Source organism: Stegodyphus dumicola, chromosome 2, assembly GCF_044657685.1.
Source record: "Stegodyphus dumicola isolate Sdum_Otavi_A_Nest chromosome 2, ASM4465768v1".
NCBI classification, from domain to species: Eukaryota; Metazoa; Arthropoda; class Arachnida; order Araneae; family Eresidae; genus Stegodyphus; species Stegodyphus dumicola.
The window spans coordinates 146153088-146180876 of NC_140769.1; the positions used below are offsets into that span (position 1 = coordinate 146153088).

The 27789-nt window shown below is 33.2% G+C and overlaps 1 protein-coding gene across 9 annotated transcripts in view; it reads right to left on the bottom strand.

The window, feature by feature from the left end:
• The window catches only part of LOC118203977 (uncharacterized), a 147941-nt gene that overhangs the window by 111377 nt on the left and 8775 nt on the right, over positions 1-27789 (bottom strand). For all 9 annotated transcript variants that reach the window (XR_015039581.1, XR_015039579.1, XR_015039577.1 and 6 more), the window contains exon 2: positions 6929-7208. Coding sequence is in view for 4 of the 9 variants with exons in the window: in XM_085811197.1 (XP_085667323.1) it covers positions 6929-7183 (255 nt within the window). In the remaining 5 variants the exon portion in view is untranslated. The remainder of the gene's footprint in view (positions 1-6928; positions 7209-27789) is intronic.

The following is a 27789-nucleotide window of genomic DNA, read 5'->3' on the forward strand; positions in this document are numbered from 1 at the left end:
TCCTTATCTTCAGAGCAGATGTTTTATATTTTATTTGGCTTATAATTCCTTACTAAGTGTAGTATTTCGATGTACTCCGTCTTTGATATGATTTAAATCAAGTTCCTCCTCATTATAATTCGCTTCTGATAGTGAAGAAAGTGACCCAGAGGTTATTGAAAACGAAAACATTTCGATTGACAAATTGGTATTTTCAACACAGCAATTATAGGACTTAAACAGCGGAACTTTGTAACTAAACAAGAAATTATGTCTGTTTAATAGAATTAAAGAGAAAGTATTATCACATGAAACAAAGCAACGTACATTGAAAGAAATGCTTAATAAAGTAAACAAATAAATATTAAGCTTTTTCTTTTTGTAAATTTTGATACCCTTTAGATCATAATTGTTCTTTATTTCATAAATTATGGTTTCATATATTTAATTTTGTAATTTCTGCATGCCATCTTACCAGATTTAAACTGATGATCTATAATCCGGAAAAATCGATAATCCGGAATCGCCGAAGTCCCGACGAGTCCGGATTAACGACTTTTGACTGTATTAATTAAATCTGCAGCATACTGCACAACTTTAATGTTTTTTTTTATTTAATTTCAAATTTCTGAACTTTCGTCTGTTATACAGATTAGATTTTTTTATTTCTAGAAATCTCTATGAAAAGTTTTCGTTTTCTTGATATTAAAAGTTTAGGTTAGCATAATCGGGAACCCCCCAATTTTTGAGTGTTGTTTAAATGGCAACTGGATTTAAAGTATATTTGTTTAGCTCTTTATTTGTAATTGCTTTTGAATCTCATATTTACATATAATGTTTTTAGACCAGTTTGTTTCTTTGAATGGTCAATTTGCATAATGTAAAGTTTTGTGGGTTTTTTTTTAGTGGTCAATTCGGCACAATGTAATGTTTTATTCTTTTTTGCAAGTGTTTTGAAAGCATGTAGGTAAAATTCTGGATAAATTTGAGATTATATTTTTCGGTTTTATATGAATTTTTATGTCTTAAATGAAAATGTAATTGAATCTTTTTTTTTTCGGGGGGGGGGGGGTTGATCTCGAATAAATCAGGAGAACAGAACATGTTTTCAAAACATATTAATAGACTTTTATGAAACTTTAATTCATTTTTCCCTGATGAGTTCTGAATTGGAGTTTCAGTAATAGGAAATTAATTTTTATATTTTTATAACTTTGTATATTTTTCCTTTCTGCATTTTAATTTTCCGAGTTTGTTCTACTAATGAATTCTTATTTTAATGTTGATATGTTTAGATATTGTGTTAAATCTCTTTTACATAGTTGCAATTATTAATATTGTTCAGGAATTACCTTACTTTGATTCCAATTTAATTTTAACTTTAGATGCTTTAAGTTTATATATATATATATATATATATATATAATACAAAAGTAGTAGTTTTAAATCCAATATTCAGAAACAGCTATTCCATTTGCAACTCAATACAGCAACTCCCTGACGTTGAAGGGTTGAGAGATGTAAATTTTGTATACATATTTTTTTATTATTATTATTTTCACTGTGTTTTTATTTGCACCAATTATTGGACACAAATTATTTTATGCATTTTTAAGCATTTATTGCACTACTGATCTAATTTCTGGACTCATATTTACTCACAGTGGTTTGTAGCTTAAGCAAGCAATTTTACTTTTTTATTTAGATGCACCAAAGTATATATGTATTGGATTCAAGTGAAATAATACAAAAAATGCAATAAATCAATTTTACAAAAATATAAAACACCAAATAATCATGTCTAGCATTAATTAGGATTAATGAACTGCATAATTGCAAAAAAAAAAAAAGGGGGGGCGCTCAAAATATAAATACAGAACGGACATACACAAAAACAGGGAATTTACATTTCTTGGTATACTATCTTCAGAAGTTGAATGCAATGAAGGAAGTAAACAGAACAGCCTGTTTCTGAACTAACAATGACATAATTATTCTAAATTTTAAAACTTAATAAACAACAAAAAACTATAAAACAATTTGTTTCTTCATCAGCTCTGTTTAGGCTGGAGTAAGATGGGCATTTTGCCCACTTTCTAACAAACCTAAAAAAATCACTAAAATCAAAAGCACTGCAAAAAAAGCATCAGAACCTTCCATTTTTATTTAAATAAACAAATACGAATCAATTTGAACAGAAACTTATTCATTTGTTTTGTATTTATTTATTACATATATACATATATATGTCAGATATAAAATATTAAACAAAAACAAACTAATAACTAATGTGGCAAGTCCCTTTTATTTCTCATCTTAATTTCGCTACGTCCCTTTCCTTTCCAAAAATTACTAACAGTTTAAATTAATTACCAGCAGTTTCTTACAATTAATCTGTTTCATGCTTGCTTATGTAATCCTGCAATGCAACTATGTTACTCTTATCTAATCACAGATCAAAATTTCAGCAAAGTACCGACTTTATACAATTTTGTATTTTGCACTCACAGATGAATAGTTTAACATTTCAATATTATAAAAATGTATTGCTCAAAACATTATAAATTAATCATTTCCAAAGCTGTTTACGTGTATTTTATCTATTTCATAACAGTATTTTATAACATGTGTTATTTTATGTGGTGAATGTCATAAATAAAGTAGATTAATCATTTGCATAGCTGCTTTTTTTTTTTTTTTTTTTTTTTTCATTAATCATTTGTACAGCTGTAGAATAGCTATACAAAATTTATGCATGTGGGGTGCTTATTGCACTCAAAATGATATGCGATTGAAAATATGTATCTCAAGCCTGACCAGAAATAAATTATATCTTGTTTATGTCACATCTCCAAGTTCTCTATTATGTATCTACAATGCTACCGCTGTTACCAAGTCAATATAAAGAGTCATTCTATATGTGCAGTAAAAAATCATCATAATAATATATACATTAAAGGAGTATTTTTTCTGTGTCTAAAATTTGGAGAAACAATTATTCTTTAATTTACCTTTTCTTATTTTGATTAATAAATCAAGAATAATCTCATTGTAAAACTAGGAAAAAAGACTATTCTTTCATTAATCACTGAGGCTATTATTTTATGATTTTCTTAAAAAGCAAATATTTTAAATAAAAAACCACAGCTCAAATTTTTTCACCACTTGAGCAGCACAAAGTGATAATCAGTACTTTATCTGATAATTATTAAAAAGGCTGTAAGAAAAATATATGAATTTAAATAAATGTATTAACAAGTTTAAGTTAAAAAAAATATTTAAAATGGAAAACTGAGCTTTAGATTAACACTGATTTTTAGGAAATGACAAAACATCATTTTGAAAAGAATCATTTTGCTGCTTAGAGGAAAAAACTTTTCACATATTCTCCTTAAAGGCACAAAATGTTTTTCTAATACTTAAACAACTTGACATGATTATTTTAGAATTTACGAATTTTTAGAATTTTAGTTTATTTTAGAATTTAAATAATTTAATTAATTATTTAATTTTAAACTATTATGAAATTTTTTAAGAATGAAAAATTTATAAAAATAATATAATTCAAAAACTTAAAAATTAGATACCAATAAGCCTAAAAAATACACTGTCAGTACAATGTAAAATGATAACACATCTTTGAAACTTAAAAATTGCACATTTAAGTAATCTCTGCTTTATAATTATGATCTTAACCTAAAAGATATTTTTCACTCTCTCTCTCTCTCTTTTCTTTCTTTCTTTTTTTTTTTTTTTTTTTTTTTTTTTTTAACATAAGAACATTATTATATGAAACAACATTTTAAAAATATTATAAAATGAAACTGTCATAAGAAAATTAAAGCTACAGAAGGAAATGAAAAACAATTATATAGTATTAAAAGCCTACTTTATTAATGACATTCATCATATAAAATGTTATGAAACAGATTTGGAAATGATTAATTTATACTGTGTTGAACTATACAATTTTTAAACTGAAGATAATTTAAAGATCTTATATGCCATTAATTGGCAAAAACTTCTACTTATTGCATTAATAAACTTGCTGAAGAGATTTTTTTAAGATGTTTCATATTAATATACCTTTTAAGATACATAATTTATTTACTAAAGAAATATTGATTATATTATCTCTTAATATAAATTTAATAGAATGTATAACTTGCTGAAGAGATTTTTTAACAAAATTTTTGGAATTCAGGGAAGTGTCAGAGGGCAAATTTTAGAAGCCACAGAGATTGCATTGGGAAGCAAAATGCATAATGTCAACCCTGACCCTATCCACAAAACAGTACAAAGTCTAAGATATGGAACAGTCAAGCCTTCAGTGATCCTGGATTTTAAATCATTAGTTTAAACCTAGAAAGATGACGCATAGGCATGGCAACATTGCGACTTCACTAACTGGTTAAGTCAGAAGAATCCTAACCATCACAGGGCCAGCACCACAGCAGGTGAACCTGATGCAGCCACACTGGTTTTCAGAATTTATGGGCAGCAAAAATTTTAGAATTTAGTGGAGCACCAAGCAGTAAAAATTAAAGATAGCAGAATTTTTAGAATTTAGGAGAGGCACTTGGCAATGGAATTTATGGGCAACAAAATTTTTGGAATTCAGGAAAGTGTCAGAGGGCAACTTTTAGAAGCCATAGAGATTGCATTGGGCAGCAAAATGCATAATGTCAACTCTGACCCCATCCACAATGGCTCAAGGGCCAAAGGTAAGATCCTGGCCAACATCAATCCAATGTCTAGTTACTGGCACCAGCCCACAAGTGTCTAAAAGTGGTTTGTATGAATATCACTTGCTCCAGAGAAAAACCACATTTACGGCACACCTGCTTTCTGTTTTTTCTGAGTTTCTCCCTTTGTAAAGGGGAGGATTCTTTTTTAATACTTAATTTATTTATTTTTCAGCTAATGATCCTCAGGCTAATGATATTGAACGTCCATATTTCTGACTTCGTACTACATTAATAAATTTGCTGAAGAGATTTTTTAAGATGTTTCATATTAATATACCTTTTAAGATACATAATTTATTTACTAAAGAAATATTGATTATATTATCTCCTAATATAAATTTAATAGAATGTATCAAAATGAGGGAATGTAGAAGTAGGAAGTTTAATTCTGAAAATTGCTTTGTAAAAGAAAATTGAATGTGAATCATGAAAAAAACTTTTTAAGAGAGCTTGAATTTAAATCTTGAAAAAGATTTTGAAAGGAATTTGAATTTAAATCATGAATAACAAAAATTCAAACTTTAAAAAGAAAATAAATAAACCAAGTAATAAAATATTATTATCTTACTCTACAGCTATTGCACATGTATTAGAAAAACTTGTTTTTGATTTCAATGAATTTTAATTCATTCAATATTTTAAGATACTTATATATTACCAAAAGTAATATATAACTATATATACCTTAGGAGAATTCGCCAAATTTTCAGAATGTTCCAAACTCTGGCAATCTTTCACATAAATATTCTTCAGCAACCATGCTCATAGCAGTCCTGTAGTTATGCAATGTTGTCATTTTCATATGCATTGTTTTCAATATTTTTCAAGTTCTAGTGGGTTTTTTTTGACAAATTGTGACATTTTTTACTGTCAACTCGAAGTATGTTTGTTGAATTTACCATCAATGGAAGAATAAAAAAGTTCTGCAGGAATATAGTATTTTCTCACAAAATCACTAAAGGGTACAACGTTGAAATGTATTTGGTAGCTAGCCAGTACACCGTGCAAGTTTCTGCAATTGTCTGATGTTTTTTAAAGCAAAAACAGATGAATGTGCACATGGACAGAAGAACAACACTAAAAAATTAGATAAGCATTTCATGATAAACGCGTTTTATTTTTTAATGTATCGTATTCTTCTGATTTAATAATTTTTATTAAAAAAAATTTTAAGTACTTTTCCTTTTCATATAGCGATAGCATTTGCTGATATAGATAGCTTGGAAATGTTTTTTAAAATAAATTCACAAAGATCATCAACTTATACCTTACAAGTAATTTTTACATTGTCATTTCAAAAAACTGCCAAGGTGATTGCATTAATGGCCCATTTTCAAATTTTGCTTACATATGCTGTACCAGAAGAAAAGAAAGAAAATTTAAGATAAATTAATATTTAAAGTTTGAGTAATGCGTAGCATAAAATGACTATAAATGTATTTCTACAATTTAAAATATTAAAAAAAATCAATTGAAAACTTTTAGATAAAAATTTAGCAAATCAATAAAAATAATTTGTCTGCTACTTCATGTCCAGTCCATTACCTTGAGATTATTTTACCCCCAACTAGTTTGTAAATTTGCCTAAAGGGGACAGTATATATTCGAAGAAGTCAAACTTAGCTCGACTAGTTTATGTATGTCACTACATATGTACTTCCCCTTTGAGAGAGATTTACAACCTAATTTTGGGTAAAATAATCTCCAGGTAATGAACTCAACATGAAGTGGAAGACAAATTATTTTTCTATTGACTTGTTAAAAAAAAAAAAAAAAAAAAAAAAAAAAAAATCCGTAATTAATTTTTATCTTAAATATAACACAATAATAGTTCATATTTTAAATAATTAAGCTTCTATATTTAAAAAAATAAATTAGGTCACAAAACAAAGAGGTCAAATAACAGGAAACTCGAAAAGGACAGTCTTTTTTGCCTACGATCACACATTTTAAGATTTCTATCTAAAAAATTCAACTGACTTTTTTATATTTTGAACTGTAGAAATATCTTTATAGTAGCCACCTTTATGCAATGTACTGCTCAAATTAAACTTTAAATATTAATTTATCTTGAAATTTCTTTCTTTTCTTCTATGACAGCATATGTAAGCAAAATTTGAAAATGAGCCTAATACGTAAGTGCCCATTTTAATAATGAATGAAGCATTCAAAAATAATAATGAGGTCATTTATTGACTCACGTGGGGCAAAGGTGAAGCCGCTACTGATGGCTGGACCGCTACATTCTGAGGGGGAGTATGCGAGGCTGCAGACTGGGCCAACATGACGGCGCCTGCAGAGACGGGAGTTCCAGTTCCAGACCTATTGGGAGCTACAGAAACTGAAGCTACAAATGGCACTGTCGCAATGCCATATGAAGCTCCAGATTCACAAGGAACACTAGCTGAAGCTGACTGAGTTTGACACTGAACTTCCACATCCTCAGATCCCATCATTAAGCTCAATTTTCAGTACAGCACACTGAAAAACAAATACAAACAGATTTCTACACACATACAATCATAAATTAAAAAAACACAATTAAAAAAAGAACTAATAAAGCAAAATCTGGATTTTGATGAAATATGCATTTTATTTTCAGTTTTAGAGTATTTTCTTCTTTTAAAGCCTTTTTTAAATTTTAGAGCAGCAATTCTATTGGTACGCGTACCACTGGTGGTACACAACAGAAAAATAGGTGATACACAAGAAACAAAATATTTTTAAACATTAAATCAAAAAATCTCATGAAGAAAAAAAACAACTGATAAAAATTTCCTGTGATCGAACTCTAACTGAAGATTTCAAAAATAACACACTCGTTAACTTTTGGCCTAACCAAAAAAAAAAAAAGAATTTAAAGGCATTTCAAATTAAACTATTAAATTCTTATTGTTTTTTTGCACTTGTTATTTTGCACAACCTACTTGTGTGAACAAAAAAATTTCTTCCATGTTTTATTTGAAAAATAAATACAGAAAAAAATTAAAAGTGGATTCTAACTTACAGTTAAAACTAAGTGAAGTAAGGTATAAAGAAACTGATCTCTTAAACAAGCCTAAATTTCATAATAAATTTATAATTAAAGTATTATAACTTAAATTCTGATAATTAAAATAGTAACCAATTTTTAATCTAATATTTTTTTATACATGCACATTTAATACAAATAGCTAATAGGTTGTGCAAATAGAAAAATATTTTTTTTTTAATATTTCTATTGAGAAATTGAAAGATAATGATTGTAAAATGTAGTGGTGGTACAAAAGTTTTTCAGTTTTTTTAAAATGGTACACGTTAGTCAGAAGGTTAAGAACCGCTGCTTTAGAACATTTCTGGGGCTTTCAAGGCATTTTGGGGGCATTTCAGGACATTCTGATGCATATTCCAGTAACCAAAATGAAAATAAAGTAACCCTTGAAATAACACTATGTCAACTCCTATGAACTCATTTTCACTAGGAAGACATGCATAAAACTGATTATGTACTCAATTAGTCCTACCTATTCCTGCAGGCTTTTTACACAGGTTTGAGTATCACTTCTGAGAATTTTTCCATACCAATTCTTTAAGAATACCGGCTCTGAGCTCTTTAAAAAATTTTATACATGTCCAGTTTTATATGATTACATGTAGAAGAGGAAAAGCTATTGCACAGAGACATTCTCGACCATTCTCGGTGTTACAAAATCACAGCATACGTTTCTCCTACCTCAATGGAAATCCCTTTTATTTTCTTTTTTTGATCAGCTAATATAGTCCATTGGTGGTATGTTGCTAAATGACTTTGGAGCTTTCCATTTTTAAAAATGGGCTATTGGATTAGCAAAGTCATGACAAAAGATGTTTGACGATCTCACTTTTTGCAGGCAAAGGAAAAAATAAAAATGAAGTAACAGGTACGCCTAATTGTTTCAGTTTTGATCCATTCATCAATGTTTATCAGTAATGTCATTTTTTTTAATATTACTTTTTTGGAAATTCTACTTTTTAAGCACATCTCCCCCTCCCCTAGTCCAAGAGGATTTTCAACGATATTTTTAGATAATCAAAATCTGGGCCTTGCTTATTAGAAATTAATTATGTTTCCAAATTAAAACTCAAATCAATATGATGGCTAATTAACTACCGATTTATATATATGAAATGGTATGTTTTTATATTCTGAAAAATTTCTAAAAGTACAACAGAGTTGCCTGCAACATTTAGTATTTAATAATTTGTAAAGGACTACATTTAATATTTAGTGTTTAGTAACTGTGAATGGTAACAGTTTGGATATATGTAAAAACAGAACTATGTTAGCATTACAGTGGTCTGTTATGTATAACGGTCTAGGCGTATAAACAGTTTAAACAAAATACAATGTCTAATTTTATCTTCAAATCCTTCATTAGCAGAATGATTAATTTTCAAACAGGATAAAACCATATACGAGCAATAATGAAACTGATTTTGCTGAGACAGATAATTTTATTGGTTCAGTTGCCTGGCATAAGATTGCATATGACACTTCTTTCTCAAAAGGTCAGTAGAAATTTAACCCCCCAACAATTGCTTGGTGGAGTTGGTTTGGGAAGCAATTAGTTCAGATGTTGAAGAAGATTTTGAAGAGAATTTTAAGAAAAGCTTCATTTTATTATGAAGAGATGTTTACCATACTTTGTGGCATTGAAGCCATCATCAGTTCTAGACCACTGACTTATTTATTAGATGATCCAAACAATTTAACTCTACTGACACCTTCAATGTTTATTCAAGTGACATGAATGGTTGGAGTTCACCACTTAGATAATTCAGATAAAGTAAATATCTCTAAGAGATATAAGTATCAACAAAAATTGTAAGATAACCGGAGACAAAGATTTTGAGAATATTTAAACATGCTAATCCAGAAACCAAAGAGAAATCCCCCCAAACAGTGGACACTTACCTACAATGGCACAGGCCACTACTTGGACCAGAAGTGGTAGCCATTTTATTATAGAGGCACCTAACAGGCCACCAACGCTATCTCCTATGAAAGGACAGACAATTTTACATCCAATGCCTTCTCCGGGGCCAGAAGGACCAGAAGTGGTATCCATTTTATTATAGAGACACCTAACACATCCCCACCACTACCTCCTATGAAAGGGCAGACAATTTTACATCCATGCCTTCTCTGGGATTCGAACCTGGGCCCTTCGGTATTGCAGTCAGGCTCCCCTAACCACTACACTGTCTGGGTGGCAACTACAGAGAAGTGAATTCAGACAAATAAAGTTGAGTAATATTGTTGTAAGTGACACTAAAATCCCAGTACAACCAACAAAATGATATGTGGAGGATTCTCTATAATCATGAACTGTATGGAAAATATTGGAAATATGATGAAACTGATATTGCGAGAATCTTAAAGGCATCTCGCATCAGATGACTGGGCCATGTGTTTAGATATGATGATGCATTTCCAACCAAAAAGATAACCTTTTTTAGAATTGAGGTAGTAAGACGAGAAGGAAAGCCAGCAACTAGATGGATAGATGATGAACAAGATTTAAGGTTAATTGGAGTTAGCCGATGGAAGACTATTGCACCGAATTGGGGTCAGGTGGAGAGACAGCCTTGGCCTATAGCAGGCTGTAGAGTTATGAGGAAAGTTATGAGGAAGAAGACACTAAAAGCCACTTGACTACCCTTTAGGAAAGATTATCAAAATATTAATTTGGAAAGATAGTTGCACCGCAGTACCAAAGCTGAAAATAATAAATGGAGAACTTATATAATATATGTGACATTTATACTCATTGGAATCAGATAATGAAGATTCTACTGTTGTTAGAAACATTGGTCAGGTTGCTTCTGATAAAGATATTAAAAATCAGAAATCGGAAAATTAAGACTGTGAAAAGAAAACTAGAAGTGAAAGAAGAGTTATCAAATCTTCACGTTACAATTGACTTCTGAACTTCCTCTCTTAACCCCCTTCCCAAATTTTACACATTTTTATATTTTGTTTTTCCTTCCTATTTAGAATGTCACATTTTTTGTTCATTCGAGTTCTGATTATGTCTTTTTAATCTAAAATCATACATATTTGCCAGACTATACTACCTCCATGCAGTATTCTCTGGGCAAGGTCTTCTATGGCAAAGAAATCTATAACCTTCAGCATGCAGCTTTCACACCCTGGAGTTCTTTTGAGAGAGGACCCTATTGAAATGCATATCTTGCAAAGGAATGCTGGTGGACTATCCCAAACCAAGAGACTTGAAATTCTACATACTCTTTCTTCTTGTGATATTGAAATGTTTACAATCCAAGAGGCAAATCTTCCAAAAGAAAATCTGAAAAATCTATCCTTTTGTTGGTTACAGCCTCTATATACTACTTAAATTTAGACAAATTGCCAGTGGCATTTTAACAGCGATAAGATATCACAACAATTCACTGTTGACTCTAGAATAATAAAGGAGATGGTAGAAAGCGAGAATAAAACAGAGATTTCGGTGATAAGGCTGGTCTTTCCTTTAACAGTCTGTTCACTGTACATCCCTCCCTCCTCCAGGCCTAGACTCTTACTACTGACAGGAGAGCAATTTTAATTGGGAATTTTAATGGCCATTCAAGCAGAAGGGGTTACGATGACTCTAACGTGGCTGGAAAAGAGGTTAAGGATTTACTGAACCCAAGCACGCTTATTTTTTTTACAATATAAGCTGACCCTAAAATGTTTCTTTGTTATAATGGCACTACCACAACCCCTGTTCTCTTTTGCATCTCTGCTGATATGGAAGCCTCTGTGAAGAGGATGGTTATTGAAGATTCAGGATTGGAGCATAGACAAATTATTGCCTCGATCTGCTTACAGAAACCTAAATCTGGCTTTGGTGTCTATAAAAGGATGTTATGAAACTTCCGGAGGGCTGATTGGAGTCATTTGATTAACTTACTGGAGGAGGCCTTAGCCCTTGAACAGCTTAGGTCATCTTAATCAGTCTACGCCATCTGGACCTAGTCATGGCAATAAAGTATTAATGTCATCCTCAACAGCATCAAGCCACTTAATTGGTGGCCATCCTCATTTTCTAGCTTCCATAGGTTTGGCAAATGTCAGTTGTTTTACTGGGTTTGTGTCTGCAGTTCTGTATAAATGACCATCGAATCCGGTGGCTTTTTATGACCTTGACAATATCAGACTGTCTAAATTTTTGGTAGATTTCATGACTATACATTGATCTCCAAACACCATTTTCACAAACAGCACCAAATATTTTTCTTAGTATTTTATGTTCAAAGATCAGTAGTTTACTTTCAGTTATCTTAGTCATTGCCCAGCACTCGCAACCATATAGTATAATGGGATGCAACAGGGTTTTATGTATATTAATTTTAGTGAAGATAAATCCAGATTTGAACTGATTTTTAAGACCATGGTAGCATCTATTTGCAATAAGAAGTCTGTTATTAATTTCCATAGATAAATTATTATTATTATTATTAGTGACAATAGTTCCAAGTTATTTGAACTTCGCCACATTTTTAAAAGTGTAGTCGTTCACAGTCAGTGGTGACAGATTAGTTGATTTATGGGCAATTTCCAAAAATTTTGTTTTATCTTCATTTATGGTTAAGAATAATTTTATTGCCTCAGCTTCTAATAGATTGAATGATTCTGTCTGTGACATACTTTCTGGATCTACCCATTAAAGTAATGATAAATGTTTCTAGATCTCAATTTAAATTGATTAAGGCCAAGAGAGATCGCCTTAGGGAAAAGGCTCTGCTTACTGATCAATCTATTGACATTATCAGGTTCAATGTTCCGTCTTACTTTCTTTGGGAACATGCAAGGACCTGACTCGGAACAGAGAGCTTACTAAAGCTATGTTCAATAACTGTGGGAAGTAGACAGGATACACAAGAAGGGTATACAAAACCCTTTATTTTTCACTCTTTACAATACTTTCCGTACTTCGGAATACAGAGATCCACTACTTGTGGTCTAAACGTAAGAATATAAAAATATAACTAAACTCTAACTTAACTTTGAAATAATAAACATGGAAGATTGGCCTTATATTAACAGGAAGCCGTATGTAGTACAGAGAACTGTGAACACTACAATACGTTTAAAAATTATCACGAGGATTAAACCTCTGGCCTGGAAGGCAACCAGCAACTAAGTAAAACTTCTAAGGTAAGCGGCCTGCTTCGACTAACTCCTTCCTCTCTCTCGCTTGGCAAAAAGCCACAACTTAAGTACTTGGCGTTCACCAGACAAATTTTGCATAAATAAGTTAACGCTTTTAATTCTGGCCGGAAGTAGAAAATAAGAAGTGATAGTAAAGATTTAAAATAAAATAAACGTTAGTAAAACTTAAGATCCTTACATACTTCCCGCCAGAGTTAATTAGTTTGAAACTGAGGTCTAAAACGACCTTGTTGAAAACTTTTAGCTCTAGAATCTAACACGAGGCCAATCTTTTACAAACATTTCTCACTAGAAACTAGAAATTTAAAAAAAAAGAAATTTGTTTTTACAATAGCAGCTCCAAGGACACGCAATTTTTTTATCTGTACTGCATCTAAACAGGAGCTTTTATTCAAATCTGGTTCCTTCCAGAGATCTGGAAGGAAAACTAGTTTAATGAAATGTTACACAATGAAATGGCAAGTAACATGCATATTTATATTTCTCTTAACATTCTTATTTCATTCATGATTATTTTAATTATCTCTCCCTGTGCTCTCAGACATGTGTTGTAAAAGAACACCAAACACGAATGTGTTTATGTATACGTGTTCAACACTTCCTCCTACAATCAAAACACTAACGTGTTAAAATTCAACATACCAAGACCTCGTAACACACCCTAACTTCAACTCTAAACCCTGAGGTACTATTCTGAAAGTTGCTAACTCTGAAGTGTAGCGTCAGAGAGCCTAACTACATTCATTAAACCTTTAACACATATTCACCAAAATTTGGTGTTTTTACAGTCACACGAATAAAAAAAATTTTTAACATTACTTTCACTTTTACCATATCACGGTATTTCTTAACATTTAAAATAACAGTTCACATTGTATATAAGAACATATTAACATGCCGTTAATTTTACGCATTTGAAAACATACATTAGTAGTACATTGTTAACTTCTATTCTTTTCAAAGCAAGTGCCAATTCTTTCTACATTGAAATACTACATTTCAAAAAGTCTTTCAGACTAAAACTTCTTTCTTGCCAGAATGTTTTAAATAAAATTTATACAATAACTTTTACAATATTTAAGTCTTTACATATTCCTATTATACATCAACTTTAGTTTTACGCGCGGGTAATTGAAAAACATAATACCAAAATCGGTAACAACTCATTTCTCGCCCTTTTGGCGAAAAAGGTAGACCTCGCATGAGGTAAAACTTCTTGAAATCTGCCACTTGCAGTAAGAATGAAAGATTAACTTAAGTTTGCAAAGTAACATAAAATTTTACTTATCTTTGTGATATTCGGACATTCTTTCCTGAGCCCAGTCCTGGAAGGTAGCGTAGATTCTCGTTTGATTTATCCTCCTTCGTGTGCGGGCTCGCCCTTCAGTGCCTTCCTCTAGAAGCTTTCTTTTTTCTCCAGTTCGGTCACCCTTGAATACCTTCTTTTTCGCCTCTGCCTGTGGTCTTGGCTGTTTGATGGCAGCTGGTCTTGGCGGAACCGGGAAACTTCTTTCGCGTTGCTGCTTGGACCTCGTTGCTGGCCGTTCAAATTTTCCTTGTAACTTTTCCTCTGCCGCTGGTGGCCCTTCCGCAGTTCGGCGACATTTGCTGCGGAGAGTCCTGTCGGATGAGTAGATCTTCCGTTTTAGAGCCGGGTTATAGTTGCCGTCATTTCTCCTGGCTCTCTTTGCATACGTCGTCCTTCTCCCTTCTTCATTCTGGGGGTGTTCGTGAGCTCTCTTTTCTGGACTGTGGAACGGCTTCTTTTTCTTGTTACCTTCAATTTTCCCACGGGGAAACTTTCTTTTCACTTGCTCCTGCCTCTTAATGGCTTGCCCTTGTACTTGTCATTGTTCCACCTCTGGAGCTTGTGCCTGCCGTGTCTGATCCTGCAAAAGATCTGTAAATATTTGCATTTTATTATGATCATAGTAGGGTTTGATTTGATCAATGTTTGCGGAGCAGGTTTCACCATTCCTGGCTTTTAACACTACTACAGCGTGAGTTATTTTTTCTATGAAATATGGTCCTTCAAATCGTGGAAAAAATTTGGCAGTTTTATCTTCTGGTGCTGAAGAAAGTGAATGCTTAATTTTTAACACTTCATCCCCTACTTTATAAGTTACTCCCCGTTATTTCAAGTCATAATACAGCTTTTGTTTTCTCTGTGCTACTTCAGTATTCTTTTTTGCTTCTTTAATTAGTTTTTCTATATCACCCATTTTAAATTCTGGGGCTCTTTGTTGCACATAAAATAATTTATCTAATGGCATTATAATCTTTCTGCCTAAAAATAACTCAGCAGGAGTTTTGCCCGTTGTATCATGTTTTGCGGTCCTAAGGGCGAAAGCAAATTCATTGACATAGTTATCCCAGCTTTTATGAAAATTTTTAACATAACTACGGATAATTTTCACTATATTTCTATTGACCCGTTCCGCTATATTTGATTGCGGCCGATACGGGACCATTTTTAAATGACGTATGCCCAGTTTCTGGCACGTCTTCAAATACATTACTTACAAAATGAGGACCATTATCCGATATAACTTTTAGGAGCGCCCCGTATTTTAAAATATATTTATTTAAAATAGAATCAGTAACTAATTTCGCGGAGGCTCGTTTTAAGGGAACAATTTCGGTCCACTTACTAAAATGATCAACCATAACAAGGAGATAGCGACTTTTATTTAACTGACTTTTTGGGAAAGGGCCCAATAAATCGATGCCAATTATTTCATTTGGAAATTTGGATTTAATACTATTTAGAAACCCGGCCGGGTGGAAATTAATATAATTAACTGCTTGACATGTTGGGCAGGACTGGACATACACCCTTGTTAACTTTTGCAGTTCAGGAAAATAGACTGCCTCGCGTACGCGTTGGATAGTTTTTCGAATACCAACATGAGAAGCTAAAGGGCTGTCATGCAGCTCCTGCAGGATATTTAATCTAAGACTAGCTGGGATAACAGGTCGAAATTCGTTGTTGGAATTCGTAGTTTTTGTATAAAATAATAGATGGTATGTATGGTTTTGTATAAAATAATTGGTGGCTAAAATTTTCAGGATCCTTTAAACACTCATAAATGCTTCCAAACTCAGGATCCTAACCCAGTTCGGTTATTACAGTTTCTCAGGAATTTATTGTACATGCTGTGAGCATTGCCACCTTTACAGTATTACCTTCTTCATCTATTTTAATTCTGGATAGGGCATCTGCTACGATATTTTCCTTTCCGGGGGTATGCTTGATTACCAGATTATATTCTTGTAGCTTGAGTGCCCATCTTATTAACCTTGGGGATAAGTTTTTCCCTGAGTACAATCTAGTTACCGCCGCATGATCAGAGTACACTGTTATTGGCACCTTTCCAAAATAGACTCGGAACTTTTGCACTGCTAACAGAACTGCAAGTGCCTCTCTCTCGGTCGCGGAATAGTTTCTTTGTGTTTGATTTAAAGTTCGGCTAAAAAATGCCACGGGCTGCTGATTTTGCGAAAGTACCGCTCCTACCGCATAATCCGAAGCATCCGCTGAAATTTCTAAATTCTCATCCTTTTCAGGAAATTTCAACACAGGGGCTTGCGTTAATGCTTGTTTTAATTTTTCGAAAGCACTATTGGCTTCGGCCGTCCACGAGAATCTTGCCTTTTCCTTTATAATTTTAACAATGGTTCAGCAATAGCTGCAAAATCTTTTATAAAGGACCTATAATATGAACAAAGTCCTAGAAAAGAAGAGAGCTTCTTCGCCGTGTTTGGAGTCGGATACTTTTGTACAGCGATTATTTTTGATTCGTCTGTCTCGATTCCTTTCTGAGATATTTTGTAACCTAAATATTTTAATTCAGGGGCTGCAAATTTGCACTTTTCGACATTAACTTTTAGACCGGCCTCATTTAATAAAGAAAACACCTGTCTTAAATCCTGTACATGTTGGTCGAGATTATCACTAGTAATAATGATATCGTCTAAATAGATAAATGTGGACTTTCCAAGAACAGGCCTTAACACAATGTCCATACATCGCTGAAATGTTGCCGGTACCCCTGAAAGGCCAAACGGCATACGCAGAAATGCATAAGTGCCAGACTTGGTTATAAAAGCAGTCTTACGCACGTCCTCAGGCATAACCCCTATTTGAAAATAACCAGTCGTTAAGTCTAAAGTAGTCATACATTTGGTGGATGTTATGTTCCTTAGAATTTCTTCAATAATAGGCAACGGATATACCGGATATTTAGTTATGGAGTTTAATTTACGGTAGTCAATTGCGAATCTCCACCTTTTTGGATGTGTCAATGGATAGTCATTATTTTTCTTACATAAAACCACCGGGCTAGCATAACTACTTGAGATGGGCGTTATGATCTTTTTACGTAGCATATCGGTGATATGCCATTCTATAATTTTTTCCTTATTCTTATCATACCGGTATGCTTTGTAGCGAATTGGCATTGAATCTCCGGTGTCAATACTATGGTTAGTAACCTGAGTAAATCCTGGAATATCACTAAATAACCAAGCAAATTCACTTACCACTTGTCGGATTCTTCGTTGCTCTTCATTAGGCAGGTGGTCAAGGTTTAACATCGGCGGTTCAGCCTTTTCTTCTCGAACTAGTTTCATTGTCAGCTTAAGGGATGCTTCATTAAAATCTAGCATTGCTTGTGCCCCTGAAAGAAAATCTATTCCTAAGATAATATGTGCTTGCAGATTCTTTACTATGAAAAACATAACCTTTACTTGTTCGTCCTTGATACGGGCATGCAGCGGTAATTTACCTATACACTTACATCTTTCTCCTTGCGCCGCCAACGCTGTCGTATTATCCGAATTATATATGTGGTATTTCCGAAAATACTTCCTAAAAAAATCTTCTGCCACACAGGAACACTGCGCGCCTGTATCCTGGAGTGCGGTGGCTGGGATATTATTCACCAACACTTCAATCTTCGGAAGAGTTAAATTTTTCACCATTACTGTATTTAACTTGAAGGAAGAGGGGTTTTCGTGGCCTTCGGATTTCCGCACCCTCCCGTCAGCAGAAATCCGTTTTAGTTTAAATTATTTTTCATTTCCGTGCTTTCCTTCTTTTTCCACTGGCCTTGAGACTTTTTTCCTGGATTGCTATTGAACTGTCGACGTTCGCCGGCTGTTTTTGAATGCTCGGGTTTCCTTGCCCACTGATTCACTTTGCTTCTGTAGCCGTGTGCTTGACTTTGCTGTGGTCTTGGCGCACCAAATTGGCTTCGTTGCTCATACTGGCGTCTTCTTTCAATGTCCGCCGTTCTTCTACTTTCAAACTGGATTGCTAGCTCAAATAACTTTTCCAGTGTAGTCGGATTTCTTAATTCAATAAAGTCTTGCACTTGGGGCAGTAACCTCGGCAAAATCACTTGAATTATCTCAGGATCCGGACGGTTTCCATACAAGAGTTTGAAGACGTGAATTTTTCTTAAAATAAAGCTTGAGAGATTTTCGATTCTTTGCTGATATATACTGAAAAGTTCCGTTTATAATTTCGCATGATCCCTTACAACAGGGAAGGCTTTTACTAAGGCAGTCTTGAAATTTTCGTAAGGATAGGTGGGACTTCCTGCTTGACCCAAGAGACTTCTGCCTATACATTTGAACCAATTAAGCGCTTGGCCCCTCAAAGCGCTAGTAGCTAAGGTGACTTTCTGCAACTCGTGCACGGGATACATCATGAAGTGGTCATCTAGTTTTTCCAAAAAACTGGTTACTGGTGAGTTTCCATTAAATGTTGCTTCTGGTTTCATCGCTGGTCTGGACGATGTAACCAAATCCTTCCAGGGCGGCAGCTGGCATTTCTGGATTCTGAGCCGCTTCTGCAGGCAGCACAGGTTCTTCTGGAAACTTGGCCATGGTTATTCTTCTTCATCGAGCGCCACTATCAGGTTCAATGTTCCGTCTTACTTTCTTTGGGAACATGCAAGGATCTGACTCGGAACAGAGAGCTTACTAAAGCTATGTTCAATAACTGTGGGAAGTAGACAGGATACACAAGAAGGGTATACAAAACCCTTTATTTTTCACTCTTTACAATACTTTCCGTACTTCGGAATACAGAGATCCACTACTTGTGGTCTAAACGTAAGAATATAAAAATATAACTAAACTCTAACTTAACTTTGAAATAATAAATGTGGAAGATTGGCCTTATATTAACAGGAAGCCGTATGTAGTACAGAGAACTGTTAACACTACAATACGTTTAAAATTATCAAGAGGATTAAACCTCTGGCCTGGAAGGCAACCAGCAACTGAGTAAAACTTCTAAGGTAAGCGGCCTGCTTCGACTAACTCCTTCCTCTCTCTCGCTTGGCAAAAAGCTACAACTTAAGTACTTGGTGTTCGCCAGACAAATTTTGCATAAATAAGTTAACGCTTTTAATTCTGGCCGGAAGTAGAAAATAAGAAGTGATAGTAAAGATTTAAAATAAAATAAACGTTAGTAAAACTTAAGATCCTTACAACATATCTGCTTGAAATAAACAGTCGGTGGGTTTTTAGGAAGACTCTTTTGGTTGAAAAGAGAAAAACATTTGATATTTTTATAAATAACCTTAATTACAAGGATAGCAGTTTAAAAATATACAGATTCCTTATTAATATTCAAAATAATGTTCCCATCTCCTTAGAATAGGCATTCGGACAATCAAACTCAACATAATAACAATGAAATTACTAAAGTTTGGATTTCTGGAAAGTTTATTCTAAATCCCAAAGGAGATTGTCAAGCTTTTATACAAAGGAATGGCAAAAATTTGAATTAGCATCAATAAATAAGACTACCAAAAATCTTGAGGTCTGCGAAATTCCTTTCCGTAAACAGGAACTTCTGCTCACTGTGACGGGTCTAAAAATGAGAAAATCTTCTACAGAAAATGATATTCATGCTGATTTTCAAGGCATTTGGGAGATTGTGCACTGGAAAGATTACTACAGTCAAAAGTCGTTAATTCGGACACCCATAATCCGGAATGATCTATAACCCGGACCTCAAAGCTACAAACTTTCTGCGCATGCGTCGCGTTGACGCATGCGCGTAAGACCTTTACCGCTGCGAATTTGCGTATGCGCGTGCGCAAAATACGTTTACGAATGCGCGTTTAATGTATAACGGACGGGATAAGCTAAGCTAAAATTATCTAATTATCTATTTCAGTTAATGTTGCAGATTGCATTGTTCCTTAATGTTCGAGTTGGATCCGGATTATTATTTTTTGCAGACTGTTAGAGCAATTTTATAAAAGTAAGCTTGAACTTTCGATTATGTCAAATAGAATTTCCGATATATATTTACTAATATGTAAAGGATATACAAAGCGCAAGTACCTTTCGGAGTCCATTAAACAAAAAATGGAATTGCTGCAAAAAAATGGATAAAGGCATATTCTTTGTTTATCTAAACTTAAACGTTTGTTTATCTAAACTTTGTTTATCTTTAACGCCGCGGCGGCGTGCAATGAATTGGAAGTTGATTTGTCAGCACTATCCTTATCTTAAGAGCAGATGTTTTTATTTTATTTGGCTTATAATTGCTTACTCAATGTAGTATTTCATCTCGATGTACTCCGTCTTTGATATGATTTAAATCAAATGCCTCGTCATTATAATTCGCTTCCGATAGCGAAGAAAGTGACATAGGTTATTGAAAACGAAAAAATTTCGATTGACAAATTTAGTCGTTATTTTCGACACAGCAATTATAGGACTTGAACAGCGGAACTTCGTAACTGAACAAGAAATTATGTCTGTTTATAGAATTAAAGAGAATGCATTATCACATAAAAAACGAAGCAACTGAAACAACTTACATTGAAAGAAATGTTTAATAAAGTAAACAAATAAATATTAAGCTTTTTTTTTTTTTTTTTGTAAATTTTGATACCCTTTAGATCATAATTGTTCTTTATTTCGTAAATTACGGTTTCATATTTTTACTTTTATAATTTCAGCATGCCATTTTACCAGATTTAAACTGATGATCTATAATCCGGAAAAATCGATAATCCGGAATCGCCGAAGTCCCGACGAGTCCGGATTAACGACTTTTGACTGTATCTCTTTTTAATTATGTATGGAATATATGGACTTATTTGATTTTAATTATGTACGGAATGTATGGAATTATGGACCTATTTCTCTTACAGCACTATTAAGTAAACTGATGGAAAGAATGAAACATTAGGTTAAACTGTTTTATTGAGAATTATGATGTAATATCTTGTGAACAGGCTGCGGCTTTAGGAGTAATCACTCAACAAACAAACGACTCACTTCAGCCAGGTAATAAAAGGCTCATTGGATAAGAGAAATGTTCTCCCTTTCCTAGTTTCATTTTCTCTACCAAAGAAACTGTAAGGTACGCTATGGCAATTGTTTATCTATGTCTTCAAACTGGTCTACCCCAGAGAGCTGTTTCCAGCTGCTTGCTTTCTAATATTTACATTGAAAATCTAATACAGTCATCAAAGTCAGTCCCAGGTGTTGACTGCCAGCTTTTGCTGACGAACTGGTCTTGTGGATGCAGCTTCAAACAGGAATGCCAAATCTTCAATCTAAGCAACTTTAAATAAAACACTCAACATGCTGGAGACAAGCAGCAAAGAAAATAATATGACCATTAATCTAACTAAAACTGCAATTCAGGCCTTTCCCTTGATGCACAAAAATTTAAACCTGCACTATATTACCAAAATTCCCTATTAGAGAGTGTGGACACTAATACCCTATTAGATAGTGTGGATATTCTAATATTTACTTATTTGGGTATTTTGTTCGACTCCAAATTGTGCTGGAAAAAACATGTTCAGTATATTTTTCACTGCGTAATTAAGCATTTATTTACCTTAAAACTTGCTGGCTATTTTTGGTGGTGTGCATGTTCAACCATATTTACTACTTACTGTACTTTTATTCTGCCAGTGCTCATGCATTGTTGTTAACTACTAATAACTATGGCCGAAAGTCTGATGAACAAGCTGAAGATCATAAAAAACAAAGCCCTGAGGCTTATTACTAGTGTGGTTAAGACTATGCCTATGGACTCCACATTATTACTCACAAATATTAAATAAACCATTGAAAAGTGTTTTTGAAGAGAAAGCTACCATTCTGTAGGAAAAATTATTACATCTTGATGATGTCTTTTGGAAAAGCTATCAGAACTTACCTCAAAATTTTAAAACACAAAGTGGTTTTATTAAGAGTCCTGAACTGCAGGCGTTCTCTTCCTCTCTCCATAACACAGGGTAATGTCATGAAACCACATTATCCTTTACTAGTGCATGAAATAAGGACTGAATTAAATCTTCAATATCCTGTTCTAAAATTCAGTACTGCTCCTTAAGTTCCTCACATCCTCGCTTTGAAGACAGGTACACTGAACCTGACTAGCTAAAATTCTATACTGACTGCTTATTTTCCAATTACCAACCCAACATAGGCAAGGGAATCTTTTGTGACCTGTTCACTTTTTATTTCTCTATTGGAAGTTTTCAAACAGCCTTTGATTGAGAGCTTTCGGCTATATGCATAGCTCTAAAACAACTGGTTACTCCATTGTGACAAATTTTGATGAGTCCTGATTCTCCTTGACTCCATAGCTACTATACAGTGTATTAGCTTAACTGATGACCTCTCCTTCTCGGATGTTTTGGATTATCAATTATCCATACAAAAATTGGTACATATCGGTACTGGCTGTCTTACCAAACTTTTAAAAGGTTATGGAGCAGAGCAAAATGGCAAAATAAAGGTCAATGCAGCCCTGACTGCAACCAATTAGATTCTTATTAATTGAGTTTTTGTGGTGGCAGCAGCATCCTAAAATGCAAATGTTTTCAGATATTTAAATAATGTTTGCAGTTTCATGCCTCCTTCTTAATTCATTAATCGAAATTTTTTAAAATTTATTATTATTTCTTTGGCAAACTGTTTAATTTACATTAAAAAATTCTAATTTTACAAATATTTGTTTTACTTTTTCCCCTTGAGTTTTTGTTCAACTTAAACATATCATAAACATTTTTGCTATTACTTTTCTGCTTCAAATTTTTCGTCAGATCAACAGCTTTTGTAGATACCTGAATCCACTCCCAATAACAGAACATTACAAATAAGTTCTACAGTTTTCTGAGAAATAATTCTATTAACAACATACACATTATTTTCTTTATAATACTGTATATACATTTACGGTACTTTACACATAAACATCATAACTAGATTTGTGATATATATTGCAAATTTCGCGAATCTTGAAGAAAATGCAGAATTTAAAAACCTGAATCTTGGGATAATGTTTAATAATTTTAACTTTTGAATCCTACTTTAAAAACCTGTTAAAAAGTTTAACTTTGAGCTTTGAAAAGGTATAATTCTGGAAAGGTAACTTTTGTTAAAAAGCATTCAAAAAAAAAAAAAAAGAAGAAGAAGAAGAAGAAGATTGCTACAATTTCAGCTGGATCATCAATATCATGACATGAAACTACTGAATGCTATATTATTAGGTTCGCATTCAGAAATGTATGTATGCACGTGTACATATGTATGTGTATACATACATGCATATATGAACACATACATGCATACATATATCTCTGAGACCAGTCCTGATAACAGAAGAGTACCTATTCTTAACATTCAGGTAAAAGTTTCATATTTAAAAATTATCTATATTAACTCCTAAATCAGATTTTATTTAAAAAAGATTTGTGATATTTGAGCTGTTTTACGTTTGGATTGATCCTTCCAATAAAGCCACATGTAACAACAAGACAAGATATAAAAAATTTTAACTGTAACTTAAATACAATACATTACATCATACTGAGAAAACTGAACCTTAAAAAATAAAAGTTTTAATTACAGTGTAAGAATCCTGAGTTTTACTAACGTTTATTTTATTTTAAAACTGTACTTTATTTTATTTTAAAACTGTTCTTATTTTCTACTTCCTGCCAGAATTAAATGCTTTAACTTGTTTATGCAATTTGTCTTGCTAACGCCCAAGTATTTAAGTTGTGGCTTTTTTCCAAGAGTTAGAGAGAGAGTGAGGAAGCGAGCCGCTTGCAAATGCATTCTTACAAGTTTTCAATCCGTTGCTGCTTGCCTTTAAGGCCAGAGATTTAGCCCTCCTGATATTTGAAATGTATTGTAGTTAGAGTTTTAGTTAGTAGTTTTATATTTTTACGTTCAGACCACAAGTGGTTGGTCTCTGTATCTCGAAGTACGGGAGCACCTCTAAAGTAAGAGAAAATAAAGGGTTCAGTATACCCTTCCTGCTTGAGTAAGAACAGGCAGCTTTAGTAAACTCCCTGTTTTTACTCGGGATGCGTTATGTTTCCGAAGCAAGCTAAAAGACATACATCTCCTGACAACAGTACAAAGTCTTTAATCAGGACGTCCATAATCCGGAATGATCTATAATCCGGACCTCAAAGCTACAAACTTTCTGCGCATGCATAAATGCATTATGCATTTACGTACGCACATATCTTTACGCATGCGCATAATTCGTTTACGCATGCATGTTTAATGTATAACGGATAGTATAAGCTAAGCTAAAATTATCTTATTATTTGTTTCAGTTAATGTTGCAGATTGCATTGTTCCTTATTCTTCGAAATGGATCCGGCTTATTATTTTTTACAGACTGTTAGAGCAATTTTATAAAAGTAAGCTTGAACTTTCGATTGTGTCAAAAAGAATTTCCGATTCTGGAGCTGCCAAAGGATCTACAAAGCGAAAGCATGTCGATGTCCATCAAACAAAAAGTGGAATTGCTGCAAAAAATGGATAAAGGCATATCCTTTGTTTCTCTAACCATTCCGAAATCTGTTTATCAATTTCACGCTTCTCTGTGGAGGATGGGGGGACGTTGCGGCGCGCAATGAACTGGAACTTGATCTGTCAGCACTATCCTTATCTTCAGGGCAGATGTTTTTATTTTTTTCGGCTTATAATTACTTAATAAATGTAGTATTTCATCTCGATGTACTCCGTCTTTGATATGATTTAAATAAAATTCCTCGTCATTATAAATATCACGAATACACATCAAATAGTTTTCTGGTTGCAATTTCTAATTTCGACTGTGCATAATGTATGCTTTATGCATGCGCACGTTGAAAGAAATGTTTAATAAAGTAAAATAAAAAATTTATTTCATAAATTACGGTTTCATATTGTTAATTTTATAATTTCTGCATGTCATCTCAGATTTAAATTGATGATCTATAATCCGGAAAAACTCCTAATCCGGAATCGCCGAAGTCCCGATGATTCCGGATTAAAGACTTTGTGGAACTACTCTGATACGCGCCCTCAAGTCTCCAAATTTCTCCACGCTGCCATATTACTATCTAAATTTTTTGTCTACATTTCAAAATTTAAGCCTAAAATGTCTCCAAAAATGTGGTTTTCGCACATGCAAAAACTACGTTTTGAACACACAATTTAAGCTAAAAATCCGAAACAAAAACAAAAAATTTAGATAGAAAAAACGTAAAGTTTCTAACCAGAAATATCTGACAAGAATCCATGTACACAGCGATAAGTTTTAACTTAAAAAAACATCTATGAATGGCACAATCTAGACAATGAACGAATCGACGTACTACGCACATCTCGCTTTAATAAATTAACATAACAACAATAAATTTTAAAGAATACCATGTACACAGCATCCTGTTTCAACTTTAAAAAACATCTACTAATTGCACTAATCAACAAAATAAACTAAAATAAATTCCAAACAATTAAAAAACCACAATAACGGCAGAAATTCATACTAAAAAATCAATGAACATAACATTCTACAAAATAAGAACAAGAATAAAGTAAAATGCACTTACCATGAATTAATGCTTTTTTGAAGAGCAGAAATATCAATTTCATACTGCCTTTAACATGCCGCCACGTAATCACTATCTAGAAAATTTCATACTACGGTTCACAAATAATCACAAATCTCTATTTCTATCATGCACAGCCACTAAAAATAATCTCCCAGACCCTTTTTCCACACCTCCAAATACCCACTGCCCCTCAACAGGATGGCCACAATGATATTTCCTTTTGCCGAACTTCAATTCAACAACTTCCACCATTTTATCTTCTTTCCACCACCCCCCCCCCAATCTTCTTAGACACAAACGTGAACCAACAAACCAACGAGCATGGCGCAAACCAACGAGCTCCAGCGAAAGATATTTCAACGTCAACAGGATTACCATACAACACGCAATCGGGACCAAAACCAGCGCAAAAGACATATTGCCACATTTGGTGAAATTATCAGCGTTGTACCGACTTTGTACTGTATATACTTCCTTTACTAAATTTCATTTTTGAAAACAGTATTCCTAATTTTTTTTTAATTAAAAAACCCACTTAATCTGATAACATTTATTTACGGATAACATTTGATAAGAAAAGATACCCCTCAAAATAGCAAAAGAATTTAACAAAATTAATGTAAATATAGATAGAAATATACAAATACATATTTTCACAACACTTTAATTAGAAAAATTGTCATTACTTAGTGGGAAGTCCGCAAGTGTAGTCAAAAGTCGTTAATTCGAACACCCACAATCCGGAATGATCTATAATCCGGACCTCAAAGCTACAAACTTTCTGCGCAAGTGTCGCATCAACGCATGCACGTAAGACCTTTACGGCTGCGAATATGCGTGTGCGCATGCGCATAATATGTTTACACATGCGCGTTTAATGTATAACAGACGGTATAAGCTAGCCTAAAATTATCTAATTCAGTTAATGTTGCAGATTGCCTTGTTCCTTAATCTTCGAATTTGATCCGGCTTATTATATTTTGCAGACTGTTAGAGCAATTTTATGAAAGTAAGCTTGAGCTTTCAATTATGTCAAATAGAATTTCTGATATATATTTACTAATATGTAAAGGATCTACAAAGCAAAAGTATGTTTCGAAGTCCATTTAACAAAAAGTGGAATTGCTGCAAAAAATGGATAAAAGCATATCCTTCGTTTCTCTAACCATTCCGAAATCTGTTTATCAATTTCACGCTGCTCTGCGGGAATGGGGGGCGCTGTGGCACGCAATGAATTGGAAGTTCATCTGTCAGCACTATCCTTATCTTCAGAGCAGATGTTTTTATTTTATTTGGCTTATAATTCCTTACTAAATGTAGTATTTCATCTCGATGTACTTCATCTTTGATATGATTTAAATCAAATTCCTCGTCATTATAATTCGCTTCCAATAGTGAAGAAGGTGACACAGAGGTTATTGAAAACGAAAAAATTTTGTTTGACAAATTAGTCGGTATTCTCGACACAGCAATTATAGGACTTGAACAGCGGAACTTTGTCACTGAAGAAGAAATTATGTCTGTTTATAGAATTAAAGAGAAAGTATTATCACATAAAACGAAGCAACTTAAACAACTTACATTGAAAGAAATGTTTAATAAAGTAAACAAATAAATATTAAGCTTTTTTTTGTAAATTTTGATACCCTTTAGATCATAATTGTTCTTTATTTCATAAATTACAGTTTCACATTTTTAATTTTATAATTTCTGCATGCCATCTTACCAGATTTAAACTGATGATCTATAATCCGGAAAAATCGATAATCCGGAATCGCTGAAGTCCCGACCAGTCCGGATTAACGACTTTTGACTGAATTACTTTCATTAAAGTTCATTTATGAACTTTCATGAGCTAGAGTTGACTTTAGGGTACCCCTTGTATTATCGCTAAATTGTTGTTTCATTTATCGCCAAGTTGTTTTCTCATTTATGACAACCTGAGTAGTTGAATGCTATGGAAACCCTATTA